At 42.6% G+C, this 24,462-nt stretch overlaps 1 protein-coding gene across 17 annotated transcripts in view; it reads left to right on the top strand.

Moving 5' to 3' along the window:
• The window catches only part of PARD3 (par-3 family cell polarity regulator), a 664,605-nt gene extending 648,852 nt beyond the window's left edge, over nt 1-15,753 (top strand). For all 17 annotated transcript variants that reach the window (XM_042991413.1, XM_042991418.1, XM_042991416.1 and 14 more), the window contains 2 exons: nt 7,076-7,203; nt 13,741-15,753. In XM_042991413.1, coding sequence (XP_042847347.1) covers nt 7,076-7,203; nt 13,741-14,137 — 525 coding nt within the window. In that variant the 3' untranslated portion in view covers nt 14,138-15,753. The remainder of the gene's footprint in view (nt 1-7,075; nt 7,204-13,740) is intronic.
• The last annotated feature ends 8,709 nt before the right edge of the window (nt 15,754-24,462 follow it).

The following is a 24,462-nucleotide window of genomic DNA, read 5'->3' as shown; positions in this document are numbered from 1 at the left end:
AGATTGATGGGATTTTTTTCTGGCTGGTGACATTGTATCTACATGTGAAATGTCCAAGTTTGAGACTAAATGAGCATTTCCTACTTCTTACCTGTAGATATTGTTCATTGGGAGATGTAGAAATGATTTGATATCCATTTTGGTCCCCTTATATGATTTTTTTTTTCCTAATGGGGGTGGTGAATATGTTGGCATACATTCCCATGCCAGCTACTTAATATGAACAATCATGTTAGGAAAAATGTTTGAGAAAATCATATACATCCAGAAACTCACCTACAAAAGGTCATAGGCCAAATTGTTGTGTATCAAAATGCCATAGCAACTTTAGACTGAGCACTTGGCTTGTATTATCATTTCCTGTAATGAGTGAGCAGGGAATTATTTGGATGACAGGCTGATTACTTTAGGAATGGAATAATTTCCTAAATTGTGGGTCAGAAGTTGGCCTTTTCTTTTTCTTTCTTCTTTTTTTTTTTTTAATTTTCAAACAATTGGGATCTTGCTGTTTTTTCTCCATTCTACTGATCATATAAATGAGCTTGAAGTGACTATAATTCTACTTAGTGTATTAATTTTCATACCAATTCTCCTTGTTGCCTTAATAGGGTTTTGTCTGCCTCAATAAGAGCCTCAAAATGTAGCTGAGTCTATGGTTTTTATTATCTGTTTTACAAAATGAGCTTTGAGTATCTTAGTTTTTTTTTTTTCTTTTTCTTTTTCTGTGTGTATTCTGACCTTAAAAGGTCAGTCTGTTTGGAAAGGATGAGACTATGATCTCACCCATTGGAATGGTTTGCAATCATTTTAGTTGTAAGGAACCAGATATTTGTCTTCAAGCTGTGTGTCCCTCTTAGTCCATATTAGTTGAAATTGTCATGCTTGTTGGAAATGCCACACACAAAGTGCGACCAGATGTATCATATAGAAGATCCGAGCCAATTACTTTACATACAGAGAGGGATGCTGCAGAAAATTCATCCAAGTAGCCCTTTTCAGTTCATCCATTTTCAAAATGTTCTCCCTAAACCCTAGCAGTGTGGAATGCACCTGTTCCTGGGCTTTTGTTCAAAATAATGTTTGGGCCTGAGGGAGCTGATTTGTGGCACAAAGGGTCTTTAGATGAGCAGAGGCCCAGGAAATTCCCTTAGCTCCATAACTGAAGTGCATTCTCTCCCAAGTTGGTTAAGAAGAGGAGGAGGAGGACGACGACGACAAGGAGGAGGAGGAGGAGGAGCAGGAGGAGGAGGAGGAGGAGGAGGGGAGAAAAAGCAACTTCTTCACCATGTAATGCCAGGTGCAGCATAAATAAAGCAGCAAGTTGCTTTAAATCTTTCTTAAGATAATGGAACAATAGCTGAGGTTAGGGTTATTATCACAGAGCTCAGATATGGACAGAACTTAGTGTTGCTTTTAAAAGAATTAAATTGCACGCTGCAGACATAAGTACAGTATGCTGTTAAAACTTTGCAGATACCTGAGTGTTGCCCACAAGGAGACTTGCTGGCTGAGGCGGTTGATAGATGGGATAATGGAGCCTTTAATAGCTATATTGCTAAATCCTTTCCATCCCGGGTTGGTAGTGACTCAAAGTAGTTTAGTCCTTCAGATGGAAAATTGATCCTCTGCGATGTGTATACCCTCTTCTCCCCCAAGCTTTCTTCCCAGCTGTCTGTCTTTAAACAACAACAACAAAAAAGGTCTGTCCTTTTTTCCATTTTTCTGTCTGGGACTTTTAATGGCTCTTCTTCCCTTTTTTAAGGTTTTGTCTGCTTTAATTAGAGAGCCAGTCTGTAGTACACAGCCACCCTGAACCCCTGGATTGCCTTCCCTGTACCTGGGAAGTTTGAGAAAATGATGCTTATCCTTTTGTTTTTATCTCTCCTAAGACTTCAAGGATATCTCCTGTAATTTCCTTATAGTGGGGCTCCATGCCTTTACTCAAAAAATGCCTTCTCGGTTGATAGCTTTGCAGTTCAAACTGGGTGAACTGGGTGGAAATCACCTCCCTTGGAAATCAACCTGGAGAAAGCCATTCCTGCAAGCAAACAGGGACCCTTTACTCATGGCAAAAGCCTCTGTGCTGCTGCAAAGTAGACCCCTTTCTTCTAGCTCCAATGACCCATCTCCCAGCTGAAGGCTCCATGACCCATGGGCCGTGCTACCGGCAGAGACCTCAGGTAGTAGAAATCAATGAAGTTGCCTTTGGTCATCATAAGCATGGGACACTAGAAGGCTGGCTTATTTTTAGAGCTGCAATTTTCAGTAACCTGCTGTTTAAGGAGGGGGAAAAGTAGATCCAAACACTGGTTGGCAAAGACGAGAGAAAGACAAACAGTGTGTAAAAAACGAACATGTATTTATGAAAATTTTATGAGGGAAACTGGTTTGCTCTGCAGATTTTTCAAGCATTACTCACATCATTAGCAGCAATTAGGCTTTTCAACATTCAGAACCCACAGAGTTCGATCAATAGTTGTAACAGTATCTTGTGTGATGGGATAGAGGTGGAAGGCTGTGAAGGCAGGATGTATAAACAAAAGTTAATTTTGTTTTGATTAAAAGTTGTAAATGAATCTACTATACAGAATAATTACCAAGCTTAGTGATTGCCACTTTTTTTTTTTTTCAAGTTTATTTATTTATTTTGAGAGAGGGAGAGAGAGAATCCCAAGCAGGCTCCATGCTGTTAGCGTAGAGCCCAGATCGGGGCTCTATCCGTGAACTGTGAGATCATGACCTGAGCCAAAACCAAGAGTCGGACGCTGAAGTGACTGAGCCACCCAGGCGCCCCAGCAGTTGCCACTTCTAAACAGAGTGAACAGTTTATGCTTTTTACATGATTCAATGGCATAAAAGTCTTCCTACCCTCTACCAAATCTTTAAATTACCATTTTATCAGAATGTGGAATTTATATTAGGGTTACAGCAAGTTTGAATTGCCAACATAGAAATTCCAAATCTCAGGTGGATGTGTGTCCTTTTAGTTATTGTCACCATCATCATCTTTATCATCACTTTTCCTCTGAAGCAGTTGAACTTGTATCTTATTTTTGTTTTCCATATGTGCCCTTGAACACAGGTGAAAATTTGAACATTTTATTCATTTTGAATAGAAAACTCACTCAAAAGTATCATTTGTAAGAATAGTACATATATGTGTGTATATGTGAAGATATACAGGTGCACACACACATATGCTTACACACTATGTGAAGAAAAATTAGAGTATTTAAAAATTATTTTCTATAAATGCTAATAAAAGAGTAATGAATTTTATTTCGTAAATGACACATGCACTCATAGATTAAGCTCTAAAAGTCTTCCAATATTCCTGGCTCTAAATGGTACTGACACTTTGTATGCTGTATAGTTATTTTTGTTCTTTCTTTAGTCTTAACAGTTTTGTTTTATATTCTTATTTTGGAAAAATAAGAATGATTTTATTTAACTGAGAAAAATGTTTAGTTAATGAAATCTGGTGAAAACACTATGTTTTCACCAGTGATTTTTGATATTTTGTTTTACACTAATAAGTGATAGCCAAACTGTGTAGCCTTCCCAAACTTTACATAATTTTTTGTACTGTATAAATACTGTCTCTCTATAATCACGATAGAGACCAATACTTTGCAGCTCATTTATAAAAGAAACATGCATAGTTTTCGCTTGTGGCTTTAAACATAAACCATGAAGAAATTTACATATCATGGTCCTCCAGTGTACTGTGTAACAGATAACCATGTATTTATTTCTATTTACTACCTCTACATTATTATGGCCCTGCCAACCTTAGCAATTTTTTTACTTAAAAGGTCATTGCTTGTCACAAATTTCATCATAAACAAGGCCAGGTCATCTGAGATTTGTATTCTTAAAACAGAGCTCTTATTGTCTGGCAGATATCCAGAATTAATATTTTAAAAATTTTTTTTAATGTTTATTTATTTTTGAGAGAGAAAGACAAAATGCAAATGGGGGAGAGACAGAGAGAGGGAGACACAGCACCTGAAGCAGGCTCCAGGCTCTGGGCTGTCAGCACAGAGTCCGACGCAGGGCTCTAACTCACACACTGTGAGATCATGACCTGAACTGAAATCAGACGCTTAACTGACTGGGCACCCAGGCACCCCTTGATCTCCAGAATTATTACAATTATAATTTACCTGTGTGTTTCCCTGTATATATGTTACTTTGTGGTTGTAGCTGTTAATGCTGTTCTTTTTGAAAACATGAACTTCTCCCCGGGGTTACAAATTACCTTTCTTCATTTTTATTATTTTGGACTCCAGACACATTATTCTATTTCTGCCATAGAGATGGAAACCACTGTATTTAAAAGTCAGGATTGTCGATTATAATACTGCTCCCACAATTTACATTTTTATGAGATCACCACTGAAGTCACGAATCAGGTTATTTTTGATTCGGGCCAAGTATAAAACTTGCCAGGATAAACTTACGTCAGTGTTGCTCTAGGCTGGTCATGTATACAATCTTCCTTGAGATCTGTGGCTCAGTAACATTTCATCTTAAAGATAAGGGGAATTCTTCTTAAGAACCTACCCTTCTGCATGCTTTGAAAAAAGAAATGGAATAAAAGTCATCGTAGTGGGCAGACTAGTATGAAATATGTCAGTTTGCCAGTACCAAACTCATTCACTCATGTTAAGTTTTCAGATCCTGTGTGATGATAATTTTATTATTGGAGTTCATCAAGATCCAACTGGGTCCTTGCCATGGATAAGGTTTGAGGTGCACAGTGTCAGAAAACACACAGTTGAGGAAACAAAAGCCTTTCAACTTTTTTTTTTTTTTTCTGTCAGAATCAAATTCTCAGGCCTCTGGGAGAAACAACTTAAAAATACACCTGAAATGTCTACAAGACCTTGCATTTTCTTTTCACATCTCCACAAGCAGTGTGTCACAGAACAGCATGAGCTTAAGAAGCCCGTTACTAAATCCTGCTGCAGAATGCCAGATCTCTCAAGACTGCTTGACACATGTATATAGCTTATACTGAGTGAAAAGGAAAGGGAAACGTGGTTCTTTTTGAGGGTGGAAAGAAAATTGTGTAGTATTTTCTTGCTTTGCTTTCCCTCTGTCCAGTGGCTTCTCTCAAGCTTCCCAAGCCTCACCCTGAACAATAGAGCCGCTTGGTTTTCTTTTTGGCCAGCCTCATCAAGTGTAATGGAAGAAAATGTCTGTCTTCTTTAATGTAGTTGATGAACAATTGGTTGATGCTTTGTTTACATAAGCAGAACTCACTCGGCAAAGTGTTTTCCTCGCTCAAGGCACCACTGATGTGTTATTTGAACGGTGTTGTGGAGCGGGTCTCAGAACACACATTTGTTCCAGTGAGTGTGGTTATAAACATCCACTAGTAGAGACTGGGGTATTGTAAAGCCTAATCTCTTCACACATTATTTTTGTATCGGGATATTTTTAATATGCCCACTGACTATGCCCATATGCTTTGAAATTTTTGCCCCATATAATCCTTATTATTGCTTACCCACAAATAAGATAATGCTGGCCAGGCAGAAAGAGAACAATAGATGATGCTTTCTTTCCGTTCACACAAAAGCCAACCACAGGAGCCACTCCTTAAGTAACAAGCCCACATGCTACCTTACAACTCTCCAAATGAATGCAAAGACTGTTATTTTAGGAAACTATTATCAAGTCAAAGTCTGCCATTGGTGTCTACCAGAGAAAATCGATAGCTTGTTTTTAAGAGGCATTCTTCATTCAGAATATGCCTATTGCACAATGCTGCGTCACACAAAGGGGAGCAGAGGTTAGCAAGTGCCAAAAAGGATTACTTAGTGAATGTCACTGATGCTACGATAAACCACTGTTGGGTGTTTTATAGAGTTAGAGGCATCGTTGTCTATTTTGAGCAGACCAACTTTCATTTTCAAAGGGCAGATCTAGAAGGTAAGCTAAAAACTGTCAGTGAGAAGCTGAAGCATCCACAGGGGCTTGATCTGCATGGCACAATATACACAACCAAATATCTGAGTTTGCTGAGAGGCAGCAATCAGTGGATGACCTGCTGACCAAAGTATTTAGCCAGAAGGAGTAGAAATTTCTCTATAGGGTATAATTAACCTAGGTAAAAATGCCATTTCCTAATAAGTAAGGGAAAATGTATTGTCTCATAACCAATTCAAGGAGCTGTTAGCTGTGAGCTGTTAGGGTTTATTCTTTTGATGAGTGTTTCCATTTGGCTGCCACCCCTGGGTTGGAGGAGACCTATACATGGCGAACGGTGCCTAGTGTCAACGAATCTCCATTCAGAATTTAGCCATCACCCTTTAGGAGAAGGGGAATGAGTTCTATTGTAGCCCTACTGCTAGCCTAAAATAGGTAACCGCTGAGAAAATTCACCAGCACAGCCAACTTGCAAGTGCACACCCATGGACTTTCCCATTTCTGTGAATTATTGTAGCAAAATTTATTTACTTATTTATTTTTGACATTGGCATCTTATGCTCTCCTGAGGAGCCTTGCTCCCCTGTACTTGCTGGATATACAGGGGATGCAAACTGGTGTCTAATGTTAGTATTTACCAAACCATCAGGAAGACTGGAAAAGTTGACCCCTCAGGGCACCTGGGTGGCTCAGTCTTCAGGGTCTGATTTCAGCTGAGGTCATGATCTTCTGGTGAGTTTGAGCCCCCACATCGGGCTCACGGCTCTCAGCACAGAGCCTGCTTCTGATCCTCTGTCCCTTACTTCTCTCTCTACCCCTCCCCTGTGCTCGCTCGCTCTCTCTCTCTCTCTCCCTCAAAAATAAACATTAAATAAAAGAGAAGGAAAAGTTGGCCTCTCAATTTCAGATCATTCTAAAGCCATAATCAAAATTTAAGATGCTTGAGTATTTGGGGCTCATAAAAGCAAATAGATAACCTCTTTTCTCACACTTGGGAAAACTGCAGTTGGCTTTTTAAAAACTCACCACATCTGTAACATGTTTCTAGGTCAATCCTTAAGAATCGGAATGAGGCCCACCGGCCACATGATAGCCAGACTGCCTCTCTCGCTAAGCGTGTCGCATTTTTGCCCTTCAGCCCAACTCCAGAGCGGCGGCGCAGAGCGGCAGGCACTCGGTGTCGGTAGAGGTGCAGATGCAGCGCCAGCGGCAGGAGGAGCGCGAGGGGTTCCAGCAGGCCCAGCGCCAGTACAGCTCCCTGCCCCGGTAAGTCCCAGCCCGGCCCCGCGGGAAGCCCCTCCTCCACGCGCTCGTCCTGCGGGAGCCGGCAGGCAGAGGGCGCTGCTCAGCCTGCCCCCCATCTGACCCCTGGAAAGAGGCCCCGCGGAAGAAAGAAAAGTGTGGCAGGAGATGCCGGCATTGTCACCCCCAAGCTCCCTAACCGCGAGCGAGATGATCTGCCATAGGAGCATCGGGCTGAGGGGTCACACCCGGGCTCTGGTACTGGTTCTGCTACTTCCCAGGTGGCCGCGGACCGGACGGGTTCTTCATCTGAAAAATGGAAAGCTAACGCTTATTTTGCCTGGCTGGTGGGGTGACTAGAGTGTCTGATGCTGTGTAAACCTAGAGCTCCATGAAACGGTTGTATGTGGGGGGGGTGGGGGGGCGGTGCTCCACGGTCTGTGCCCAGGTAGGATCTCTCTTGCTCTCCCGCCATCCTTACACTTGTTCAGTGCGGATCCTCAGAGTCCCAGGGATGCCCACCTCATGAGCAGACTAGCCCGGGGGGGGGGGGGGGGCTCCCCCCAAGGAGGTACCTCAGCCCCACGGGTTCTCTGCCAAAGGCCTGGAGAGCACTCAGGTGACCGAGCCCTAATACCCTGAAATGATAGCCCTTTTCCCATCTGAGTATTTCCTCCGTGCACGGTGAAGAATAAAAGTACCTATTTAAAAATACTCATCTTCCCAAACTTCCTATGATTCACTCCTATAATCACAATTCTTACAGGCATTTGTTGTATTTCAAAACCAGGTGACAAAAGCATTTTGGTGGAAAAAAATCCACTTACCATGTTTGTATCAAGTAGATTGCTTTGATTTTGAGCAGAGCAGTGTGGAGGCAATGTTTCTCTGTGTAAACTTGACTGACCTATACAAAAGTGGTCTTGATTTGCTTCTAATTTTTAATAAGGATGAGTCCCTGTAAATGTTAAATAATCCCTATAATAACAGCGAGGGACTTGGCTACATTGACATGGATCAGACAAGGGAATGAGGATGTGAATGAAAATCTACCAGGATGAGTAGCGTCATTCTCCTAATGGTAGTTTACTACTATTGTAGTATTGTTCATTCAGTTGTTCTTTTTTCATCTAGAAAGCTGTATCTCCTTTGAAAACTAAATTATTTTTTTCTTTTAAATAAGAGAATTGCTTTTTTTCTTTCACATAGGAGAATAACTATTTATTTAGCCCACTCTGGGTAAGAGTCACTGAAATTTAGGTCTGGACAGGACCTTGAACATGTTGTCTTACAAGGATGCAGCTCAGAGAAATTAAGTAACTTCCCCCAAGGTCCCACAGCTGGTCCATAATTTCTGCCAGAATTCAAACCCACACCTGCCCGTTCCCTAAACCCTGATTTCATAAGGCACATTGCTACCGAGGGTTTTGGTTCACAAGTCTGGAATGTCAGTGGGTGTAGGTGCAAAGTTCCTCCCTGTGCTCTACTTCCCTTAGCATATGGAAGAAGGCCGCTGTATGAACCAGCCCCATGCATCAAATGTGAAACATTCCAGGATTATACATAAAGGTTCTTCTGTATAAAATCCCTCCACCCTGCCTGTTTGGCTTGTGTTCCATCAGATGGATGAGTGTGATCAGGTCAATGGATTGACATACCTGACGGTCAGTAGCACATCATGGCCTATGCGAATGGCATTGCCTGTGCAGGGGCTGTGATCTTATTTGATTGGCAAATTGTTTGACTTCATAAATTTTAGTTGTGTTTGAGAGTATAAGAAATGGAGGAGAAATATCAGAAAGCACGTGTAAGAGGCGGAGTGAGGTGGGAAATGCACAGGGCTGAGGAAGGGAAGTGGGAGAGATGGTGGGTGAGGGCCCAGAAGTGTACACAGCCTGGCGTGAGAAGAACCACCAGGGTCCCAGTCCTGGGCAAGAGGGCAAAGAGGGATCACTGACTTTCTCCTGGTCGTGTTCCCAGGTAGCTCCATATTCCAAACTGATGCTCTGCTGTCTTTTCCACCTCCTCCTCTAGGCTGCCCTTCCTCGCTCCCCTTCTCCCTTCTGAAGCACCTGGTAGAAGGATCTAATTCATGGAAGGGAGGGTTGCTGCTGCTGGTACTGCCGCCGTCTGGAGTGTTTCCCTAAATAATAAAAACTCCCTCTGGGTTCAGCGTAGCCCCCTTATTACTACTAGGCATTTTATTCTGTGTTGATATGACAAAAGCAGAAATCCCACGATGAAAAAGTTTTTTCAGGCAAGAGGTCTGGGAGGTCTCTACAGCCTGTTCTCTGCCTTTAGAGAACAGTTTCTGGATGGGAGTGTATATTTGTGGGAAGATTTAGGAATGCTGAGCCACACCCAGCTTAGGCACCACTTGACAAAGGCTGTGTGCGGAGATCCAGAGGAAGGTAACAAGACCAAAGAGGAGCTCAGAGGGAGATAGCAAGAACCTACATGGGCTTGAGTCAAAACCAGATTTCTGACATGTGATATTCTTCAAAGACGCTTGACCTCTGCTTTTCAGATGTTGACAGCAGAGTTTTGTCTAAACAAGTTGGTATGGCATTCAATACCAAAAAGACTTCACACACGACAGAAGTTCTCTTGAAAAGTGGAGCGTAGGGGCGCCTGGGTGGCTCAGTCGGTTGGGCGGCCGACTTCAGCTCAGGTCATGATCTTGCGGTCCGTGAGTTCTAGCCCCGCGTCGGGCTCTGTGCTGACAGCTCAGAGCCTGGAGCCTGCTTCATATTCTGTGTCTCCCTCTCTCTGACCCTCCCCTGTTCATGCTCTGTCTCTCCCTGTCTCAAAAATAAATAAACGTTAAAAAAAAAAAATTAAAAAAAAAAAGTGGAGCGTAAAATAAAACAAATGGTCGAGACTTTGTACCAGTAGCACTAGAGAAAGGGGTCTGAATTGAAGGGACGTATACAAGCCGAAGTGGTGTGTAACTTCTCACTGTGAATAACCAACTTATAGACAGAATTCAAATTACATTTTGAAATGTCGGTAAGGGATGCTAGTCAAGTCGTATCACTAGTTCGGGAGGAAAGGAGACCTGAGAGGACCCACACTTAATTCTCAGTCAGAATAGGGTTCCTTTTTAATTTTTTTTTTTTATTCCTAAACTACTTATTCTTTTTTCTTCTTTACTCTCTTTTCTTTAATCCTTTTAAAATTTCTAGATTACTGTTTTAGTGTTCAAAAGGCAACTCTAGAACTGAGTAGAAACATGTTCAGTTATAGTCACTGATAGAAAGACTTACTGAAGATCCTTTATGAAATATATGTATTTTTTCTTCTCCTGCTGACTCTCCATTTGCTCTTCATCTTTCCTTCTCCATGGCTTCCCGTCTGTTGGTGGTAGACTTCTCTGCTCTGTACACCTCACTTCCCCTCTGTCTTCCGCACCCAGATGTGGTCTCCCCACCAGGCCCATTTATTATGTCTCTCAGCTGCTTGTCAACTTGTCAGCCTTGGTATTTATATCTTTCTTCATCCTTCTATGTCCTCCTCACCTTAGTGACTAAATTGCTTTCCTGAGGCATTGGGTCTTTGGTGTAAGATGATGGTCTACATGATGGTGGTCTTCAAGCCATACTGGAAGAAGTTATAAACATTAAGTGATAGCTATTGCCAAACCAGGGCACTTGCCCTGAGTGGATTCAGAAAACTCTAGTAGGCTCATTCTAGGACCAGACACACCTGTGTGTTGGTTATAAAGAAATTCAGTGAACAGAGATTGCCGCTGTTGTTATTTGTGGCCTTTGACTAAGCAATCATGGGACAGTAAAAAGCTTCTTTCCAGTCTCTCAGAAAGTGGAGTTGTCTTCACTTAGAGAAGCTTCTTCAGTTATTCTTTGGTGCCTCTCCCTGCTTCTTGATTTCTACCCAATCCTTCTCACAAAGGATGGAAAGCTAATATTTTTTTAAATTTTTATTTAAATTTTTTTAAATATTTATTTATTTTTGAGAGAGAGAGAGAGAGAGAGAGAGAGAGAGAGAGAGAAAACACGAGCAGGGGAGGGGCAGAGAGAGAGGGAGACACAGAACCCGAAGCAGGCTCCAGGCTCTGAGCTGTCAGCACAGAGCCTCACATGGGGCTCGAACCCACGAACCACAAGATCATGACCTGAGCTGAAGCCGGACACTTAATGGCTGAGCCTCCCAGGCGCCCCGGAAAGCTAATATTTTGTTTATTGTTTTCCTTTGGTCACAAAGATGTCTCCCAAAACCCAGAGGCTAATCTTTGATGACAAAGTGACTTTGCCTTCAAACCAACTCTTCCAACACCCATTAGTCAGCCATTTACTGTGTGACACACTTTTCTAAGCATTTTACATGTGTTATTTCACTTATTTTTCCCCGTATCCTATGAGGTTAGACATCTGGCCTGTTTCACAGATGAGACAACTTGGGCCCAAACAGTATAACCCTCCTGGGGTCACACAGCCGGCAAGTGGCAGACAGGATTGGAATCTCTATCTACCTGAACCTAAGCATCATGTAGAAAACTTTCATTGTCTGCTATTTTCTCGAGTTTCTCTATGATCTGATCATTTCTTGTCCTCTCCTTAATTGAGAGCTTGTTGATACCACACTTATCACGAAAACATGTGTATATATGTGTTTGTGTGCCTGTATCTATATATATGTTCTTTCCCCACATACCTTACTTCAACCCTCAGCGAGGTCTTCTTTCTTCCCTCTAGACAGCTTAGTTTGAAGAAAATTTTAGCTACAAGAAATTCTTCTTTCACATCATCATAATTTCTGTCCCTAAAAAAACCTTTAGTGACTTCTTGATGTGTTTAAATAAAAAAAGACTCTGTCTTCCTGAAATGATTCAAAACTCAGCTTACGGTGCATGAGAGCCATAGAGCGAAGCCTTGGGCTTTAGAGTTGGGGGTTGGGGGCTGGAGAGGGTTAGTGGATCTCAGTAGGCTAAGGATGAAAAAGAGGTGAAATTTCTGTGGCCTACTTCTGGTTATCTTTAAATTGATTACTAACCCATGAAGGAATTCCACTTTTGTTGCTGTAACATCAGTAACAAGTTCGTTGTTTTAATTAAAGTTTCATGATTAATGTCAAATCCCTGGTTTCGTGCTGGCACTTTCCATCATTCATGTCCCTGGGCAGATTAATTTATGACTTTTTAAGTGAAGATAATCAGTGCTTTAGGCAAATAAACTATTCCATCAAATCTAAGGATTCTTGCCTGGGCTGATTGTACGAATGGTCTGATTCCCATTAAAAGAGAACCAGATAAAGATACTGGACACTGTTCAGTTAATCACAGTCATATCCAGAGATGATGCTGGACACCCCCAACTACATTTTAGGCCATGTGGAAAACGGGGAGATTTCATCCCAAACCATACTGATGGCACTTCTCAATGTTCAAAAATGCAAATGCTTCATTCCTGTGAGAGCCCCAGTGTCTGCATAGATCGCATTTTCCCTTCAGAGTCTTTCTGAACATCCTGCCATGTTGTGTGTGTTGATGTGAAAGCCTGAGCAATACATACTGTCGCCAAATGATTTTCTTATTGATAAATGGAGCAATATATTTTGTTTTATTACTCAATTCTCTCTTCCTCTCTTCCATTTTTAAGGGGAAAAATTAGGACATGTCTTCCTTTCTGGCACAAATTGTTTTACTTTATCATAGCCAATCTTATTGTAAATTCATAAAAGCATCTAGAGACTTGATAGTAAATTAAAGATGTTTCAAAACAATAATGTTTCCTGAAATGATGTGCAACTTTATTGCAGAAGTGATAAGACTTAGAAATTTCTATATGGCTCTGATTTATTTCCCTATCCTGGAGTGACAGAATGGGAGTTAAGTAGGTTATCCCTGCCTTCAGGGAGGGTATGGTGTGTAGGAAAATAGTGCTTACTTTACAGACTTCCCAGGTTCTACAGGCCTGATGAGCATATATGCTGGAGAGTGTCGGTTGCTGACGTATACATCTCGAAAGCCAGGACTTTAAGGGACTGCCTGTTGCATTTTTAATCATATAGGAGTCTAGACTTAAATCTTTCATAACTGAACTCATATTGTAATCCATTACATGTACTTCCTATTAGCTAGTGTCTCGGGCATTATGGTGGCAGCTGTGTAAAATATTTGTTTTGCTTGTTTAGGATTGAATTGTAACATTCTAAAACGAGCAATTCCTGCTGGGGTAGAAGCTGCCAGATCACTAATACCCCCGTACAGAGTCTTGCCAGTGTGTCTAAATTGCAGGAGGTACTGTTACCCTGTGCAGAATCAATAGTGCCTACGGAGACACAGAAGGAGGACCCTTACTTTTGGATAGCCACCCAAGCCCTCAGTGCTCTCTCCTGTTTAGCCATTGTTTGCTGAGGACAGTCCTGTGTTAATCCTCCAGCCCGCATCACTGTGGCTGACACACGATTGCAGTGCAGCACTGTTGGTTGAGAGGTTCAAATGCATATTCCTCTTCCCCCCTCCCCCACCTCCTTTCTCCCTTTCCTTTCTCTCTCTCCCCTTCTCCCAAGCCTCACACTAACCTTTGGGATTTGCTTTTCTAGGCAAAGCAGGAAAAACGCCAGCTCTGTGTCCCAGGATTCCTGGGAGCAGAACTACCCCCCTGGGGAAGGCTTCCAGAGTGCCAAGGAGAACCCCAGATACTCCAGCTACCAGGGCTCCAGGAACGGCTATCTGGGCGGGCACGGCTTCAACGCCAGGGTGATGCTGGAGACCCAGGAGCTCCTTCGCCAGGAACAGAGGCGGAAAGAGCAACAGATGAAGAAGCAGCCTCCTCCTCCCGAGGGGCTCAACAACTATGACTCATACAAGAAAGTCCAGGACCCCACTTACACCCCTCCCAAGGGGCCCTTCCGGCAGGACGTGCCCCCCTCCCCTTCTCAGGTCGCTAGGCTGAACAGACTCCAGACTCCTGAGAAAGGGAAACCCTTCTATTCCTGAACAGTAGAAGAGTGGAGGCTTCATGTCATGCAATAAAGGACATTTTCTTATGAAGACTTGTATTTTGGGAGTTTTTTTAAAACCTTGATGGTACTATGGAATTTTTCTGTTTGTTGGTATCAGTGCCTTTAAGCAGTATGGGCGAAGAAATGGAAGGCCTTAATGTCTTTGCCACTATGTCTCAAGTGTCTATTTCATGGAAGGATTTCCCACCATCTGACAATCATCTGTTCGAGGCATTCACATGCTCTGCACCTCTCTGGAGTACCAGGAATGTTCACCTCCCCCATGAGATGTCCATGGCTTTATGTTACAGCTCCCTACAACTTGTGACAAATTACCTTGAAGTTGAAGGTGATATTGATCCCTCCTTCTCCCCTTTCGGTTTTCTTTGATGTGAGGCGACATCCCAATCTCTGGTGGATCAAAGTGGGTGACATACACCAGAAATTGGGGCTTTATGGTACTTCACAGCACAGTCATTTATGGTACTTTGTGATCAGTGTGGTTTTCCCTGTTCTCTCCCAGCTCCTTGCAACAGGAAAGTTCCTTCATCCTAGTAAAGAAGCTAAGCCATATCCAACACTGTCTGGTTATCATGGGGGTCCTTTTGCAACTGCCTTATAACTCGACATTACCAATAAAGCGATCATTGCAGTCTGTGTTTATAAATACACTTGTTCGGTCATGTTCCTGACACTTGTGTTGAGTCAGCGCAGCTCTGTGTGGGGGACGAGGGACAGGGAGTGACTTCTGGTCGGGGAAGAATGGAGCCTGCCCACCGGCCCTGTGCATATCATGACGTGGGAGGTGGTAGCTAAGAAAAGAATTCTCCCAGGATGAGCTTCTGGCCCACAACATCCCAGTAATTATTTTAATTAGTTTTCGTTTGACAGGTTGGCAGGAAGGGCATAGAGTGAGACAAAGATAAATCAGACGGTCGTTTTGGGATTCTAAAAACTCATTGGCTTGCAACAGTTTTTAAAGTCAGTTGGAAATCACGTTTGTCTAGCACACCCAGATGCTGTATCTCTGCCTGGTGATGCCATCCATGCTACTAGATAATTCTGCCACAAAACGAAGACAGATAAGGGAAAAGCTGTTACATCACCAAACAGTGGTAACAAAAGATTGCTCTCATGTCAATATTGTAATGTGTGTGGGGGTCACAAGGACCTCGATTGCTCCTGTGTTTTCAGCTGTCCGTCTGAACGTCATGTGTTGTGAACCATGGCTGGGTTGCTAAAGTGCCTGCAAATCCCGATGTGAAGAAAGCTTGAGATGAAAGCTCAGCACACCATGTATTAACAAAAAAAGAGAAAACAAACAAAAAAAGACATGTACCGATATGCCTTTTTTTTTTTTTACTGGCACATTGTATTTTTGTGTCCACTTGTTTTTAGAAAATATGTGAAGTGTCCACACGTGCCTGTGTCTCTTTTGCATTTCTGTGTAATGGTTCTATGTGTTCATAATGTGTGGCAATGTTTAAATGGTGTTACCAATGTAAGCACAGTGACCTTGGATGACAGCAGCTTTTTCTTACAGCCTTCCTTGAGCTGTGAGAAACAGCTTTCCCTGTACATATGAGACTTCTAATAAAAGGCATATTTCTTCCTGTTCTTTGTGGTGTCTCTAGTGCTCCTGTGGAAACTCCTAGCTGGGTTTTGGGTTGTTCATTAATTTTTTTTAAGTATATTAGCAGATGTGATTTCTTTTTTCGTATTTAGAAAAAGTTGTAAGTTTCCTTATATCTGTGTGCAGAGATGGAAGTGCATGATTGACTGCTTACTTGAACACCTGAAGAGGGGACAAGAAAGAGAAAAGAACCTGCTTAATGAGTTTACTGGAAGGCCCAGGCTGCCAAAAGAAGCCTGGGGAATTTGGAATTGAAGGAGCCAATACTCTAGAGCTAAATAAAAGAAAAATTATTCAGAAAACTACATAATATTCCCATTATTTTCCTTTGCTCCCTCTGGATCATTTCAGCAAGCCAAACATTTTGAGGGAGTCCTAGCCTTGCGTACCATGAGCCCAGAGAAAAGTCCAGATTCTTTCCCACTTTCAATACCAACCAGTTCTTATTTCCAAATTACACAATAAGGCTTTGCTATATCTTTTAGATTCATTAATATGTATATGGTACTTTGAAGGCATAAAGGGCACTAGATCTACCCTAGATGCGTCTTGCACACAAATATCCCTGTGCGCACCACCCCCCCCCCCACCTCCCGCAAAGGGCAAGCTTTGCACAGACCTGTTGCAAATTCCCTCCGTGTGGGGTGCCTGCATCAGCTGGTTGTCATAGCAGCCTTCGGCCTGTCACTAAATCCAATTCTGTCACCTCAGGATTAGTTATGAGAGGTGTGTAGCAAGCCAAGAAAATGGCACGTCTTTGGTTCTTATATGCATGCGAGGTGTGGGGAAGTAGAAAAGAGAAGATGGACAGATTTGTTAATTTTCTAACTGACCAGGAGGCCCATTGCAAATGCCAAAACTCACAGGTTGTTTATCTCAACGGACAGTGAGAAGTGGAGCAGGAGAGGTAATGTTGTATGTTGAGGGACCCCAATCACAAAGGGATTTGTAGATTAAAACTGACAATTTGAGCTACACTGAGAGAAGTAGGACTAGATATGAATCAGCACAGAAGGGGGACATGCTCTACAGAGCAGTCTTGTACAAATGGCTGACCTCTGGCTCCAGAGCAATTCCAAAGGACCCGGCAGGATCACGGGAAGAGCGTATCTACAGCAAGAGCCAGGCCAAGGGTAGTCAGCATGGGCACTGGGCTCTATGGCCTTGGGGGGGGGGGAGGTAGTCCCGAGTCACAAAAGGGGGTCAGTGGCACCACCAAGGCCCACACTCAGATGAGGATGGGAGTGGAGTGACTCTGTTGTCCCTCAGTAAAGATGGTCCCACGGTTACATTATCACCACTCAGTCCATCAAGGCTATATAAAGTCTTATAAATACTTATAATTAGTTTATAAGATAATATGATATAAGACCTCTGTATCATATGTAAGTTAAACACTATCACCCGTCTCTTCTCCCTGTGGCTGGTTAGACCAAAGACAGTTCAGAAGTCAAAGCATCCCATGGCTGATAGGGCTGTCCCACTAATAGGAAGGAAAGTGGCACCTTGGCTTCTCACTTCTGCCCCAGAAGTCAAATGTATCCAATAAAGGACCATAAACCAAACGAATTTTCTGTTTCTTTGGGGGCAATTGATTTAACTGCAAACCCATTTTGAAGAAGGGCAGCAAATAAGTGAACAGAGCTGACCACTTGGCCAGCAGTGTGCTTTTGTGATCCTGTTCCCACATGAGTCTGAAAACAAGGCCAGAGGGAAGGGACAAGGCTTCCCTGTCCACATCATTGCTGGTGATTAACCCAAATAGGGCCACCATCTTCCAAACTTCCCTCCCTTCTCCAGTAGTTTTTATTAGAAAGTACACGTGTTTGCATGTGAGTGTAATGGGCATATGTAGCACATGTAAAACGCGTATGTAATTCTATATTTTTCTGGTTAGTTTAATGTGTTCTTTATTTCATCCTATGAGTCCTTGACACCCAGGTCTTGCCCCAGTTGAAATCAACCTAAGATGAAGCAGATAGTACTTTGCTTCTGGTTTTGTTTGCTTGTCCTGGAAGAATAAGTCACTAAGGTTCATCTAACTACCTCTAAGTATATCCCATTATGGATGCTTCTGTGGATCATATAGCGTGCCAAAAATGTAAATGTCTATGTAACTCAGTTCTTTCTTCTTTTCTTCTTCTTTTTTCTCTCCTCTCCTCTCCTCTCCTCTCCTCTCCTCTCCTCTCCTTTCCTTTTCTTTTTAACAAAGATTACTCCACTGGTGACATGTCAGGTAAGGAGATAATCCTCTTTTCTTACTTCAGACACAGGAAATCATCTTAATAAGGCAGCTAATAAGAACGTTCACAGGTCAGAAAGTGAGAGTGACGGAGATGCTATAATGGAAAGCCACCTTCAGCTCTGAGTAATGATTAGATCACAATGCTGGTTGAATTAAATTTAATTTTTTTTTAATGTGTGGAGGATGAGGGTTATAATTTTGAGCATAAGCTTTTTTTTTTTTAACAAGAAACTGATATTTTACCTTAAATCTCATGGGGAAGGGGGGAGAGTGTCATTGAACTCCATGTGGAAGGGACTTATTTCCCATTAGATGGGTGCTTTTCTCTAAAATTTACCATCTTCCCAGCCAGTGCTCATCCCCTGTTCTTCCTCTTCCTCGAGTTTTCATATCCCATTCAGCAAAGTAAAAAATACATGGGTGTCCTGTGTTCACAAGTCTCATTTCTGTAGGCTAAACCCCATATTATAGAATTTCATTTTGAAAGGCTTCCATCATGAGTCCTATAAGATCAGGCATCCTTTGCTGAAGACAAGATTTTTTTTTCTTCCTTTCTGAATTCAGATGTAAATGATGTTTTTATTTTCTGATTTTTAATTTTTTAAAGCAAATAATATGTGCATTGGCCTGTCACTCCCCAGGAAGATCCATTCCGTACTGGACACAGGAGGAGAGTACAAGAAACGAGGATAGAGCTCTCCCACGGCGAGACTGAACAATTACTCATCTTTCATCCTCAGCGCTTATTTGCTCACAGGATCAATTAAATGTGTGAAAAACACGTTTTTCTGAATTGCTCAACTAACTGCTGAGTCACCTCACACTGTTGTTGGCTTAGAAAAGCCATTTGGAGTTTGTTCCCAGACACTGTGGATGTCTCATGATGCTCCGACTCTATTCCCGGGGTGTCGTCAGCCCCAGCAGATCAACGGCTGGAAGGTGGTGCTGGTGGCAGGAGCCCTTCTCCGGTCTCTGAAGGCAAGTTTGCCACTTGCTAGGAGGCTCCTCCCGAAGCTGAAGTTTGGCTCCCATGAAGGATTTTATGATGCAAATATTTTAAGTACAACTTTGAAGATTTTGCCATTAAAAACAGTCTCCATGGCTCAGGGCCCAGCCGACTGCAAACTACAAGGGGGAAAAGTGCCATATATTGCTGGCAAGTGACAGGAAGGAAAACAACACAAATTTCTAAACCAGTCGTGACCTTGGCTAATGATCTGGTTTCAGGGTTCAGTTCATATCTGACTTGCTTTTATTTAGCTCTAGTTGTCAGTAGCAACATACTATCACCACTGTTTATGTTGGGATGAAATGGGTGAAGACATTAACGTAACAACCCAGAGACAGGTCAGATTAGGGCTCGCCAATGAATGGGGGGTATTTTGGAGTAATGCAAACCTTTGAACTTGCCTTGTGAAGCCTCAGAGTGAATTTGTCCTACACGTGCCCCAACCTTCAACTCCATTTCCAAACTTTCCTTCCTTTTATCTGCTTGGCTTGACTCCCATCTGAGCCCAGGGAGCTCCCACTCTAGTTCAGGCAACCAGATTCTACAGATTCAGATTCCACAAAATCTGAACCTGCAATGAGAGTACACAGGCCACCCCTGGCTTCCACTTTGCTTGATTTGTTCATGTAGCACTTTACAATTTTGCACAACTTTCTCATCTTCTCTGAGTCTCCAAACCCCGTGAAGCAGGTTAGAGAAATGAGAGCCCAGTTCTACACATGAGGAAACTGAGACTCCCTCAGTTCGTGGCTTGCCAGTTGGTGAGCAGCTCCATCAGAACATAAAACCCATTGTTCTGACAGCAGCCCACCTTTGCGGTGTAAAGTTGTATCAAAAGTAGAGGGTTTTTTGTTTGTTTTTAACAATTTTAAGGTCCTTACTTAATGATAACTCATTGATTGGGAAAAGAAACACCATATAATGTATAAAGAGTGATGAAGGTAGTAATGTCTTGAAAATAAATTTGGTAACCACCATGCCATTTACATATACTTGAAAATTCCATATGCATATATCACATATTGTAAATATATACATTACATGACATAAACAAAATGGTTTATTCACATTGTAGGGCCAGTGTGTTTTAAATTTCAAATATTTACTGAAATAGATCATGCCAGGCTTCCATGTGGATTTGCAGACCCCACTGGTTCTCTCGTTGATAACCACTGTTCCATGCTTTGGGTCCTCTGCTTCACTATTTAAATCTCTTAGACCAGAAGGTATTCATTCCTAACTAAGCCAGGTTTTAACGTTCAGAAAAGAAAAGAGTCACATGAAATTGAAGACAGCGAAATTTCAAAAAATGATAAAATTAGTATCTGAAATAGGAAGAAAAGAGGATATAGTGGAGCACAGAGTGGCCACGACAAAAAGCCAATCCTAGCAGCCGCATTTCTGAAGCAGATGCAAAAGAGACCCCAAATCCTGAAACAAAATAGAAAAGATCACTGGGAGATTGTGAAACAATAACAATTTGCATTAAATCATCAGCTGTTTTCAGCACAGATGGGAAAAGCCTGTTAGGAAATGTTGTAAGACATGTGGAGTGGGTTTCAAGCTGGACATGCATTAAAAACATTCTTAAGCTTTCGCATTGGGAATAAAAATGTAAATCATTTTTAGTGATGATTTTTTTTTCTTTACATATCATTATTCTTTGTATTTTATCTTATTTTTGTTAAGGAGACGACATAGTAATAGCCAGGGGGAAATGATCCATTTATAGAGTTGGATAGATAAAATTTATCTTCAAAGAGGTAGAATATTAATTATGCATGGAAAGAAACTTTTAGCTCTGAAACATTCCCAAGGAAACGAGTGGCTTATTTCAATCAAGATCCTAATCAAACACAGTTCAGCATCTCAGAGAGAAACACTGGCAGCCACTGAGAGGTTTCAGAGCAGCAGGCATTTTGTGCAGCATCCCAGGCCCAGTGCTGCCGGGGATGCTCCCTGGGGTTCCCCTGAGAGGGCCCTGTCTATCCTCAGTTCCTTGCTCCTTTAAATGAACAGTTGGGTTGTGAGGCAGGAGCCAGTGGCCAATGCTCCAGTCCCCTCTCCTCTGATCCCCTGCCCCTAGAGAAGAGACATAGACAGCCACAGACTCAGTGTCTGGAAGAACTGGCTGGCCTAAGGAAACGAGTTTCCAATAACTAATCCAGCTGAACGAGGCACTTCCCTTGGCTCCGGCTCTCCTTCCCGTAAGCCAGGAAATGTTCTCTCCATTCTGTAGGGGATGGCTCATCAGGGATTTCTTATCTCTGATTGGCTACTTCATATACTGTGCTAGTATCTTCTGCTGCCTATCTTCAGTCCTTTTAGGTGTTCCCTCTGGATTAATTGAAAATCGCGGATATCCTGTTTGTGTGATTCGTTCAAGGTAATTGTAAGGCCATGAAGAGCCCAATATTGATTTTTAAGGAAGATGCCACTTTATATGGCCTGAAATGTGCAATGTAGAATGTGGAGTCAGTTTAGGAAAGATAATTATCTCATATTCATTCATTCATTTATAGCTCCCGTAGTCCGCCAAGTGCTGTGCTAGATGCTGAGAATACGCCAGTAAATGTTACAGTTGCGTTCTAGTGGGGAATAGCTATATAACAGAGCGTGAAACTTGGCAGGAAGAAAGTAAAGGAGGATTGTGGGATGGAAAATGAAAAGGGAGCGAGGGGGCTGCTACTTCAAGCAGACAGGGATCTCAGTTGAGCAGGGATCTGAGGAGGTGAGGGAGCCACATGGCTGTTTGAAGGAAGAGCATGCCCAGAAGGAACCGCAAGTGCAAACTCCTGAGGCAGCAGAGTGCCTGGTACATTCATGGCACGGTAAGGGGGCCAGGCTTAGTGTTCTGTCAGGGGAGGGTGGCTAAGAGAGAAGCAAGAGAGTTTCCACAGTCGTGATCAGAGCTGGACAAGGAGAAAAGTGAGGACAGGAGTCAGGTAAGGACACAAAACAATGTTGGTCAATGGATTCCGGTCAAGGAATGGTTGGAGCTGGGGAATTGGAGTCAGCAGTGAGTGGGCACTTTGAGGAGAGTTTTGGAGGGAATACTGATAGGTGTGACTGTGAGGCAGAAGACGAGATCAATGGAGGTGAGGCAGTCAAGGAACAGAGAGACCAATATGTTAGTAGGATCTTCTTCGTGGGTGTTGAAATCAGCAACAACAATAAATATGGTTGTGAGACAGCAATTCTGGTGGTAAAATCTTCACAGAATGAAGATTGATAGAAAACCATCACCAAGAGTGAAATAACACATATTATATCTAATTAACAGCTTCAAAGGAGTGTGTGTGTGTTGGGGCTGAGGTGGGAGGTTATGGAGAAAGGAGGAATCATGACCTGGAAGTGTCAGTAAGGAGTGAGACACCTATCCCATTTCCAAGCCCAAAATATGTGCTGTGTGAACAAAAACCAACCGCCTCTGGAAAGGCTGGGCATGTTGATTAGGACAAGAAGCAGGTGGACACTGGGCAAAGCTCTTTAGGGACTTCAGACTACATAAGGGAATCCTAGAAGTCTTTGGCTGCTGCTGAGGTCTGAAGAAAAAGGGAAGCAAAGCTGAGGTCTGAGGGGTGGTAGACATTCAATTCTAATTATCACCTACTTCTCAGATGCTGAGAGTGAAGAGTCTTGCAAGGAACATTATGGGCCCCCTTGCCTGAGGGCAATGCTGTATCTTCCCGCTTCTCTGCAGTCCAAATCCCCAAACTGGCTTCACGCCATGTGCACCTGTGTCTTGACGATACATGTATTCACGCATTCATTCACTCATTCAGAGGTGAATGTATACCAATGTGTGTCACTGTGTGTTCACTGGTGAACTAATGAGACATTGATGTTCTTATAAAAACTGCAGTTCAAAGGCAGAAGCCAACCTTAATTAAATAAATAAATGTAGTATGTTAAACTGTGACAAGAGCTCTCAAAACAAATTTGCTGGGAGCAAGAGGCGGGGGCAGGGTAGGTAGTTAAGCTGAGGACAGCAAAAGGTTGGGACAGTGACATGTACGCTGAGACCTGAAGGGTTCTGAAGACTGAATGAGAATTTGACAATATATCAAGAACCTGGAAACTTCATCCCCTGTGACATTGAGGTTTCATTTTCTAGAATCTAGCTAGCTAGATTAGGCATGTTAATTAGAATCTAGCTAATGAAACAGCTCAAAAAGTGGACAGAGATTTTTTTTTAAAAAACAAACATTGTTTATAAAAGGAAAATGAGACTTAACCATGTAAAAATAGGGAAAAAGCTAAGTAAATTATGGTATAAAATGTGGCGCTATGTTATCAGTTTCTCCAATGCTTCTAAATACATTTCACCAACACAGAAATAAGATGACAACATAATGTTCAATAAAAGAAAGTGGGACGTGAGGTTGTGCCCCAGCCTGACTGACTGCACACATCTGCATGTATGTATGCACAAGTGTGTGCATATGTGTACATGTGAAGGAAGGGAACCAATATGCCCGATATGAATAAGAGTTTTCACTGAGTGTTTGGACCAGGATTTGTATTTACTTCTTTTTCTGTGTCTCCATTGAAATAAAGATAATCACTTTATTTAAAAATTATTCTTAAATTTAAAAAAATTTTCAAAACTTTGTAGTTAGCTATTGTCTTTTCACTCTTTGGCTTTGGAGTTGGTCACATGTGATGGCAATAGTCAGCAAATGTATATTGAACCCCCAGGGCACCCGGGCCTTCTCCACGGCTGTGGGAGGACATCTAAGGTCAAAACAGGGAAGGTCACCTGGCTTGAGGTGAGTCAGGGTGACTCAGGGGAGGTGGGTCATGGGCTTGTGTTTCCATGAAAGGGTGGCATTGAGGAGGGGAGAGGAGGGAGGAGGACTTGTGTAAGAAAAACCACCATGTGCAACTTGAAGAAGTGGGGCTTAGCCTGTGTGAGCAGCTCTGTGGAGACAGGCATGGGCACCTGAGCTGGACGAGGCAGGGTGGAGCCAGCTGCAGAGAGGTGTAGACACCAGGGGCCCATAGCGGTGAAATGGTAGACTCTTGAGCATTCAGTTACTCAATTCACCACACACTTGTTGAGTGTGTCAGGCACTGTTTATGGAGCTTGGGATACATTAGATAAAAACCTCTGCCCTCATCTGGCTTACGTTTGAGTGTATGTTAGGGGAGTGGGGTGGGCGGTGAGAGGAGAGAGACAATAAACAACCGACTCAATAAGTAAATGTTAAGAGTGTAAGAAAAGTGATGCGTGGTCGAGGGGAAATGAGCCGCATATGATGAGCAGGTATGTATGTAGAGGGTGGGGGCTGGTCGCCATACTGATTGGGGGTCATGGCAGGCCTCACAAGGTCTCACTTGTGCAAAGGCTGGAAAGCAGGGGTGCTGAGTCTTGTAGAGACAAATGGAGGCCGGGCTGAAGTTGGTAGTGAAGAATCCTAGAGAGAGTGG

The sequence above is a fragment of the Panthera tigris genome, chromosome B4, assembly GCF_018350195.1.
Source record: "Panthera tigris isolate Pti1 chromosome B4, P.tigris_Pti1_mat1.1, whole genome shotgun sequence".
Classification (NCBI taxonomy): domain Eukaryota; kingdom Metazoa; phylum Chordata; class Mammalia; order Carnivora; family Felidae; genus Panthera; species Panthera tigris.
Note: the sequence above shows the minus strand (reverse complement) of the source record. Positions and strands in the feature narration are given on the sequence as shown.